We start from the raw sequence: 10,571 nt of genomic DNA on the forward strand, positions 1-10,571 counted from the left end.
CTATACAATCCCACTTCATGAGGTATTTTCGATATATTTGAAGAAACTACCACTTGCCCTACTTGTTGGTATACATAAATCCTGTGTCCTACTTGATGGCATACATAAACCCTGTTGGATTAATTTACTAAAGGCAAAAAGGCCGTTCACTTTGCAAGGGCATTTTCTCTTAGCTTGTGAATGAGGTGAAGTACTGCTGCCTTCCATTATCCCATGGTGTGCAAGCATATATACAGTTTTTTCCTGCCATTGTGTGTGTTTTGCAAAGGAAATGTTCATTATTTTCACTAAGTTAAATGAAATGTTCTTTCTAAAGTGCAAATCCAGAGTCAGTAGACTTGTTGCCTTTTGTGAATCAACCCCTGTGTGTAATTTTTACTACATGGGCAATGGTTTGTGCCCCAGGCAATTATAGCTATGGATTTTATTTACTGGAAACTATAAATTCTGAAATCTTGTTTCAACCAGAAACCTCAAATAAAAGATCAAACTTAGGAAGGCTAGGGGGTCTATTTATCATGGATTCACTGTTCAATGAAACTAATTAATTCTTTACTGATTTTATCCCAAATGAGATTCAGTGTCATTGATTCTGCACACTCATGCAACATCAGATGGGAATGCATAAATTGTCACATGTAAAAGGGCTTTTATTGTGTATGTGAATCGGTCAGAAATAACTCTTGATTGTTTTATACAGAGTTTAAATACTAGAAGGGTTAACTTGTCACTTTTTTAAGAAAAGCCAGGCAAGTGGGATGTATCCCCATATTTAAAAAAAACAGTGACGGACAAAATTCAAACTACCATTATGTATGGGAAGGCTGAATGTACCCAGGATTATTGATCAATCAATTTGGGTACAACTAGCCTGCAGGATTTTACATGTGATTATTGCAAGAAGCTGTTATAGCCTTTAGAAATAATCTCCTAGTCTTCTCCCGGTACGGATGGTTTCTGATGCCCCTCCACAAGGAGAACACAATACAAATTTATTTCCCGAAACCCATGGCTGAAAGAAAAAAAATTGTAATGTCTATAGCCAGCCTAAAGGTTATTTTTTTCTAAATATATTGTACATCAGAATATAAAACAAATGTAATGTACATGGTCATACTGATCGAAATCCGATAATGGTCAGAAAAGAAATTAAAACAATAAAACAGATTATAACAATGGAAACAAAACAAAGAGCAACACCCAAGCACAGAGCCTCTACACAATGTGAATGACATCCTTTAAGTGGCCCTTCTGTATTTACATTTCCTTTGTTTGAAGAACCTGTTTGGGCATCTGACATGAATAATACAAATTTGTTTTGGTACTATGGGGACTTTGGTGGTTCTTTGTCCTCACCACAAATACAGGGCCACTAAATATTAATAGAAATTCATTCACAGAATACAATGATTAGTGAAATTATTATTAGAAAACATTCATCATTGAATTATTTTCTATATCTCATGCAATATAAGTAGACACATCCACCCATCAACAAGCCAAACTATCTTCAGATTCCTGCTGAGTTCTATATAAACAGCCAAGCATGCATTTAGACAAACTGCTACAGGAAGTGGGTCCACGTCACTGTCCTCCACATTTATTAAGTATTCGGGTGCAAGCCTAGTTCATCCAACTGTGCACAATATACCATCCAAAAATCTTTGTTGAGGTAATGAAAGCATTCCAATATAGGACTTTGAACCCATGAGGCCACAGAAAATGAATGTGTTCCATCCTTCTTCTTTGTTTTTTTTTCTCTCTGATTTGAACCTATATTGTTGAGCATCTAATGTTCCATTGTAAAATATATTACTCTGTGCTTGGTGTCCATTGTGTCACTAGAAGCTTTGCCCCTGCAAATCCCAAGTACTTTACACATGAACATATCAAAAATATATATTGTATTTTATGTAAACAGCATAGTTTTAATAAAAAATCCTCAGTGAAGGGAAATATATATTTATTAACGTCTTATTCTGTGCTGCTGGTAAATTTGCTAATGAAGTGGGGCCCCTTCCTGCCACTCCACCTGGAATGCATACGTATGTCATATGGAGGTGACAGCACAGGATTAAATGCATTCCCTGTGCCCCCACCATGTAACTTGGGTTTTCTGCACCCATTGTAGCACACGGGACAGGCATTGTAGGTGTGAACGCGGTTTACATACACGTGCACACCCTGGGCTTACGTTTGCCCATGTGTGCAGAGCAATGGGTTTCGACAATTTATTTTAATATAGTTTATTATGTTTTTTTACTTGATTGCTATCACAAGGGGTTAATAAATCCCTATGTAATAGCATTTGGCAGGTGACAGGTACTCTTTATGGAGACAGTAGGGGTCTAATAGATCCCAATGTCTCCCCTTCCCACCATCTTACCAAGCACAGATTGGCTAGGTTAGAGGTGCCCCATGGCTGTACTGGTCAGGAGAGGGTGCGTAAGAACCTGGAAGTGATATCACTTCTGGTTTCATTGTTTGCATGTGAGATCGAGGCATGGATTTGCCCTGGTTCCACTGCAATCTCTCTCCCCATCGGCAGTTATGTTCCCAGCACTGGTCAGGGTGGGACAGCCTGGGAACCATGGGAGGAGGGGGACCGTTGGCAAAAGAGGAAGGCACTGCACTGCCGGATGTGTGAAAGTGATTGGTAGCTATGGAGCTCCAATATCACTTTTGCTTTGAAGACGGTTGTTGGCTAAACAAAACCAGAACAAACTGGTGGCTGCTTAAAGCGGAGTTTCACCCAATAAAACATGTATATAAGATCATATTCTTTATACTTCCACCATGTACAGTATGCCCCTTTTTTATTTGGCTCTACATACCTTATTATGGCTATTTTCCACCCGGCTTCCGGGTACTGACTCCCGCGGGAGTAGGCGTTTCTATACAGAGGTGCAATGTCACCTGGGACTTCGCCCAGATGATTGACGTCCTTGGGAAAAAGTTCCCCCCGCGCCCGCCTATTGCGTAGGCGCGTCACAAGATTAACAGAGTTTTCGAAAGTAGCCGAACTGCGAGTCAGCTCTATAATGTGACTGCACAGTCAGCTCTACACGGCTCCTAGTCGGTGCGCAGGTATCGTGTAGAGTTGATTCGCAGTTTGGCAACTTTCGGAAACTCCGTGACTCTCGTGACGCGCCTACGCAATAGGCGGGCGCGGGGGGGACCTTTTTCTCAAGGACGTCAATCATCTGGGCGAAGTCCCAGGTGACATTGCGCCTCTGCATAAAAACGCCTACTCCCGTGGGAGTCAGTACCCGGAAGACTGGTGGAAAATAGCCATAATAAGGTATGTTGAGCCAAAATAAAATAAAAAAGGGCATACTGTACATGGTGGAAGTATAAAGAATATGATCTTATATACATGTTATTTGGGTGAACCTCCGCTTTAAGTAGAAATTAGTTTGTGATTAAATGTTCACTCTTTGGATGTACATAGTACGCCCAAAGACTGAACTGGTTAGAGACAAAATATAATAGAAGTCCGGAATGGGAATATGAGAGAAGAAAAAACACATAATGAAAGTACCAAGTAAACTATATAACATAAAAATTGTAAAATCATAAATGTCTACAAGTATCTGTATACCCTCTACAGTTTCCTCTGTCATTGATATTACAATCACAGTATAATCTCTTATAAATGCTAATGATAATTTCAAACCATTGTTTTTTATATTTACACTCCCTCCTATTGTCTTCCCTCCAAACATTAAAATGTTAATGACCTTGTCATCTGACTGGAGCAAAAACTTGAATACAAATAAAACGACAAGTAGACCTTGTAAGGAATTGGAAACACACCTTCCATTGTTATGAATAGATTCTTTTAGCCAATCCAAAGCGGTCTCATGTTAGTGAATGGGGGTGAAGTGAATATAAGGTGAAGCAGAACTCAGACAGGTAGAAAGATTACTGGCAGATAAGGAGAACAAGGAGCAGCTGACGGATCCCAATATTACACTATACCAGGTAAGATATAGAACTTTCCATTTACGTTTTTTTTGTTCTTGTACATTGGTATTATAATTTATAGCCCTTGTCATTGGCATCTCGGTGTTGCGTTATTGTATTACATTATTATATTTAATACATTTCCCTAATCATGATGTCCCACCTTTCAAAAGGAAAGATATAATATTGAAAATTTGTTTTTTTTTTCTATGCAGAAAAACATATTGCCTTTCGATAACTTGTCCAATAGTTCTTTGTGAGCTCATATTTTTTTAATGTAGATAATTTATATAATTAAATACCTGACTTGCGATTGGTTAATCTGACTATCTGTGAATAGAGATTTTTGTGTGCAGATTTTTATAAAAAGCCAAAACATTTCCTTTCATGTTAGATATAATGTGGAAGGGTAGAACCTCCTATCAATTTTGATTGCTGTCAATGAGAGATCGTCAATAAAAAATTTGAAAATAATGGGAAATCCATAATGTATGGTAATATTGAAACAGGGGTCAGGAGAAATCTTCCAATGGGGACAGCTGACAGTGACAATGAAAGTGGCAACTATCTAAGAGACTTTGAAGATATTTGATCTTACTTACTGATGTATTTTCAATACAGGAATTGGTTAAACGGTATGTAAGTAAATATACCGTATGAAAATTAGACCAGGGTTCTAGTATTTTCTACTCTAGCCAAAGTGAAAAAAATATATAGGTTGGAGTTATGAGGGGACACTCATACATGGACAATCATCTAATGCTAATAACGTTCCATGGGTTTTGGCATTTAGTAGACACCTTTTGAGTACCCTTGTGTGATTTTGGTTGTCCCCCCCCCCCCCCCCCGTTTTATAGTTGCACACCTCCTTATTATCCCCTCTTGTGGTCCACTCTGTGCATCTCTTTGGGTGTGGCACATGGGATACTTGTATTAAATTGGGGTTCCCCTGGGTTGGACCCTTAAGCTCTCTGGTTTATCCATGTGGGTGGTTGGAATGGTTTTCAATAACGCTAAGTGGTTTCCTGATGAAGTGCTAGAGTGAAAAATGTTGAAATCACCAATAATGGTAATTTATAGACAGGAAATATGACAAATTAAATGTTGACCACTTCAGCCCCAGAAGATTTGGCTGCCCAATGACGAGGCCATTTTTTGGGGATTCGGCACTGCGTCGCTTTAACTGACAATTGCGCGGTCGTGTGATGTTGCACCTAAACAGAATTGACATATTTTTTTCCCCACAAATAGAGATTTCTTTTGGTGGTATTTGATCATCTCTGCGGTTTTTTTTTTTTGCACTATAAACAAAGAGCGACAATTTTAAAAAATATATATTTTTTACTTTTTGCTATAATAAATATCCCCCAAAAATATATAAAAACATGGGGCCAGATCCTCAGAGCGAGTACGCCGGTGTATCTACTGATACGCCGGCGTACTTTCAAATTACCCGCGTTGTATCTTTAGTTTGAATCCTCAAACCAAGATACGACGGCATCTGGGTTAGATCCGACAAGCGTACGGCTTCGTACGCCTTCGGATCTAAGGCCTTGTACACATGACCGAACATGTCTGCTAAAACTGGTCCGCAGACCAGTTTCAGCAAACATGTTCGGTCGTGTGTACGGCTGACCGGACAAGTTTCCAGCGGACATTTGTCCAGCTGACCGTTTTGCAGCGGACAAATGTTTCTTAGCATGCTAAGAAACATGTCCGCTGGAATCCTGTCCGTCGGACATGTTCGGTCGTCTGTACAGACTCACCGTACATGTCCGACGGCCACCATCCCTTGCATGCATCGAATCACTTCGACGCATGCGTGGAAGCATTTACCTTCCAGCATCGCGCACGTCGCCGCATCATCAACGCGGCGACGGCGCGGACACGTCACTGCGCTGTCTGTCCGCGTGGATTTCGGTTTGATGGTGTGTACAATCATCAGACCGAAATCTCCCAGCGGACATGTCCAATGAAAACGGTTTGACGGACCGTTTTCATCGGACTGTCCGCTGGTGTGTACGAGGCCTTAAATGCAATACTTTGGCGTCCGCTGGGTGGCGTTCACGTCGTTTTCCGCGTCGGGTATGCAAATTAGCTATTTTCCGACGATCCACAAACATACGAACGGCCGGCGCATTCCTTTACGTCATCTCTAGTCGGCTTTTTCCGGCGTATAGTTAAAGCTGGTATTTTGCGGCGTATAGTTAGACCTAACCCCACTAATGGGTTTTCATATCCATTGTATGTTACTTTTTATATTTTTTATATATTTTTATATTTTTTATATTCTTTATATGTTTGATCACTGACCTAGTTGCCCCGCTAGGCACTACACACTCAGTGTCCACTTCCCTTGTATCTTAGCCCTAAGGGGAGTTACGGTTGTTCCTGCCTAATTATGACAGCATTCACATTATATATGCACTCATGAATACCCATGCTTTTGCAATTTGTCAGAGTGCACCCACCTACCTTCAGGTGAAGACTATGGGATAAGTCATTAATGCCCCTCCCTTGAGTTGGTGGTATGTGTATCATACACATTTCATTATAGGCAGAGGTACCTTTGGGACACCATCCTACCCATTTCTTGCCCACACTTTCAGGGTAACCCCTGCTTATATGTTTTTTCACAGTCTGTCTATACCACACAGGAGTATAAATGTTACACTACCCCTTCACACTGCACACTACTTCCTACCCAAGTTAGTAGCTGCGCTGTGATCGCAGCGTTGTGAGCCACTCGCTGCCTACGGGACCCACACGGAGATATAACCTACACTCTCCCTTACCATTAAATTAGTATGCTGTTGTATTAATGTTTATTGTCAGAATTGTATAACTATGCCTGGAAGTAAGCGCCTAGCATGGAAACTACGGACGCCTCGGGTCATTCACAAAATGTATTCGATTATGGGGTCCTTCCAGCTAAATCCCTGATTGGTTACCGCCGCAAAGTGGGAGGGACGTTTCCATGGTGACGCTGGCTATTTATACCATTAGCAGCGGTATGCGTGTACCCGCTTCTGAAGACGTTATTGGAACAAAACGTACGTAGAGCGGACACACGCACGCCGGCACGCACTTCCGGGTAACCAGCTGACTACACGGTGGAACGCACGCCGTTCCCAGGCTGGCGCTTACCCCCTATACCGGTAACGAGTGTCGTGCTGGGAGGCTTGCTACCATTGATAGCTGCCTATTTGTTGCTGCTTTTACAGTTTTTATTGGAACTTTACCCCAGTTCTCTCTTATATACATTATTTATTTTTTACAATTTTTGTTTTGTGTACACGCCAGCAATGTTTAGCGTGTGTACTGTGTGCTCTTTTACTCAGCAATGTGCCGTTTTTTACACCCTGCTCTGCAGAGAGAAGAAAAAACAGCACATTGCTGCTGTATGAAGAAAGTCCTGTGTTGTTTACCAACACAGGGGTCTCTTCTGTCATTCTCTCAGCTGATCAGCGGGTCCTGGACTTAATATCAATGGCCGGGACCCACTGATTGGCTTGTGCTGCAGCAAATGACGGCATGGTCTTCTATGTGTGCATGCGCAAGTGTACCCGAATAAAAGATGCAACGTACAGGAATGTTATGGGGCCTGTATGAGCCAAACTGTCACAGTAAATGTACTGTGGTGGGTTGGCAAAATGGTTATGAATGGCATTCAAAAACATGTTGAGGTTTTTGCAGTGATTGTCATGCGATTTGGGATCGTGGACAGAATTGCTGGGAATTTTGCCAGGGATTCCAAGTTGTCAAGTTTGAATGGAGCCTTATAATGTGCTGACCTGACAAAGTCATGTATACCAATGTTCTCTGTGCTGCTTTGATCAGAGAAAAGTCTATAAGCTACAGCAGACTCCAAGCTGCAGCCTGTATTTTATTATTGAGCCACAACATACAGTTTATAATGGGGGGTAACCTAGCCATTTCAGAATTTTAAAGAAAAGTGGATAGCAAAAATCAATTTTCTATTTTAAATTGGCTGCTATAAAGTCACCACGTGAAACAAACTATATTTCTGAAATTTCAAATTTCTCAACACCGTGAATATTTTCAAATATCTACCCTACTAGTATTCTAATCATTTATATAAATTGTATTTATTTTCAATTTATTTCATTGCAGGCAGATTAAAGAGAAGAAATCATAAAAGGGCTTTACACAAAAGTATGATAGATGGAGCAGGAGAAAAGCCATTTCCTTGCACTGAATGTGACAAATCCTTTGCAGCAAAAAAAAATTTAATTTATCATCAGAGGATTCATACAGGGGAAAATACATTTATGTGTTCAGAATGTGACAAGAGCTTCTTACGAAAGAGTGATCTTATTCAGCATCTGAGGATTCACACAGGAGAGAAGCCATACCATTGTTCTGAATGTGATCAAAAATTTTCACACCGAAGTTCATTGACTGAACACAATATTATTCACACAGGAGTGGGGCCATATCAGTGTACTGAATGTGATAAATATTTCAACAACAAAGCACATCTCACAAAACATCAGAGGATTCACACAGGAGAGAAGCCTTTCAGATGTTCAGAATGTAACAAGTGCTTCTCAAGAATATCCAATCTTTATGCACATCAGAGGATTCACACAGGAGAGAAGCCTTTCAGATGTTCAGAATGTAACAAGTGCTTCTCAAGAATATCCAATCTTTATGCACATCAGAGGATTCACACAGGAGAAAAGCCTTTCAGATGTTCAGAATGTAACAAGTCCTTCTCAGTGATTTCCGGTCTTTATACACATCAGAGGATTCACACAGGAGAGAAGCCTTTCAGATGTTCAAAATGTAATAAATGTTTTACAAATAAATCAAATCTGACCGATCACCAGAGGATCCACACAGGAGAGAAGCCATTTAGATGTTCAAAATGTGCAAAATGCTTCTCACAAACGTCAAATCTGAATCAACACCTAAAAAGACATACATAGGGAAGTCATTTAGATGTTCAGAATGTGCTTAATACAAAAAGAAAAAATGTTCTTGTGATCAGAAGACTTACAGGAAAGAGGCTCTGTTCTTGTTCTTAACTACTTAACCTCTGGAAGATTAACCCCCCTTCATGACCAGGCCATTTTTTTTTGCAATATGACACTGCGTTACTTTAACTTACAATTTGTGCTTTCGTGCGACGCTGTACCCAAACAAAATGTATGTCCCTTTTTTCTCACAATTTTTTTGCACTATAAACAAACACAGACTGCCAAAAAACATATCTAATACAAAAAATAAAAAATCTTTATAAAAGTTAATTTATTTTCATTCAAATTCCAATAAGCGTTTATTGATTAATGTAAAAGTTATAGCATCTGCAAACTATGGATGTTTTTTACATATTTGTTTCTCGTTGTTGGTTTTGGTTTTAGTTTTTCCTTTTTAATCGTAATAACGGTGATTAGGTAATAGGACTGTGATATTGCGGCAGGCAGTCAGGAATCTTTTGACACTTTTTGGAGACAAATGACACTAATACAGTGAACAGTGCTAAAAATATGCACCATCACTGCACTAATGACACTGGCTGTGAATAAGTTAAACATCAGGGGTGATCAAAGGCTTAACTGTGTGCCTAGCCAGTGTTTGTGCACAGTGTGGAAGGTGCTTTTACTAAGAAAAGGCATGGCTCCATGTTCCTGCTATACAGGATCACAGGATCCATGCCTTCTGTACAGACAGAATGGCAATCTTCCTTGTTTACATAACCAGATCTCCGTTCTGGCTCTCTGCCTAATGATTGTCAGGTGCTGGTGGACATCGATTACGCAGTGCCCGCAGATCAGCTTACGCTGTATCTACTCACAGCAGCGAGTCGTCGGTGGCGGGTATGCACACCCCAGGCCCAGAAGTGTTGGATCACGTACCTAGAACGTGATATGGTGCAGCAGTGCAACCTTGTTTCCGTATATTCATGTTATACTGGCAGCAAGTGGCATAAAACAAAATTGTTTTACAATCAAGGAGAATAGAGCAATAAAACTCACATGTAAGAAAATAGAACTAAATGTTCCAAATTTGATCAATGCTTTAGACACAAAAGGGTTCATCAGATCCACTGTGAAAATAAACTGTAGTTACTGTATATTATGAATAAACATTTGGCTAACCGATGTAATGATTTATGTAAAGATGTTCAATGTGGGAAATGTATACTGAAAGATTATTTACGTTTTTCACTGCAAAGTATGCGTTCCTCTCCAAGATGGCTGAGAATGTAATTGTCATGGCAATCAAAAGTGATTTGACTTAAATGTATCTGCCAGCTTTGGGTTAATGGATATGTGGGGGAAAAATTGCGCTACCTAGAAAAATTAGTGATAAGAGGTATGACCCAAAAAGCAGCCAGCACACAAACAAACAAAGTCCAGGCAAATAAATACAAAAAAGTGCAGCGCTAAAAAACATTAATGTGAAAAAAATGTTATATAAACATAAACAATTGAAGAAACACTTGTGTAGTGAATGGTAACTGGGAAGTTAGCTCATGAGAGCCAAAGTATATGTGTCTAGCGATCAAGCTAGTGGAAAACACTGGATAAATGCAAAAAAGCAATCAAAGTTCAATGATCTGTGGGGAGAGTTCATGA

The 10,571-nt window shown here is 39.9% G+C and overlaps 1 protein-coding gene across 1 annotated transcript; it reads left to right on the forward strand.

Annotated features, from left to right (window-relative positions):
• Positions 1 to 7,833: 7,833 nt before the first annotated feature.
• LOC120933420 (gastrula zinc finger protein XlCGF71.1-like) lies at positions 7,834 to 9,107 on the forward strand. The gene has a single exon (XM_040346635.1). The coding sequence runs from the start codon at positions 8,145 to 8,147 to the stop codon at positions 8,916 to 8,918; it is 774 nt and encodes a 257-aa protein (XP_040202569.1). The 5' UTR covers positions 7,834 to 8,144; the 3' UTR covers positions 8,919 to 9,107.
• Positions 9,108 to 10,571: the final 1,464 nt, after the last annotated feature.

The sequence above is a fragment of the Rana temporaria genome, chromosome 3, assembly GCF_905171775.1.
Source record: "Rana temporaria chromosome 3, aRanTem1.1, whole genome shotgun sequence".
NCBI classification, from domain to species: Eukaryota; Metazoa; Chordata; class Amphibia; order Anura; family Ranidae; genus Rana; species Rana temporaria.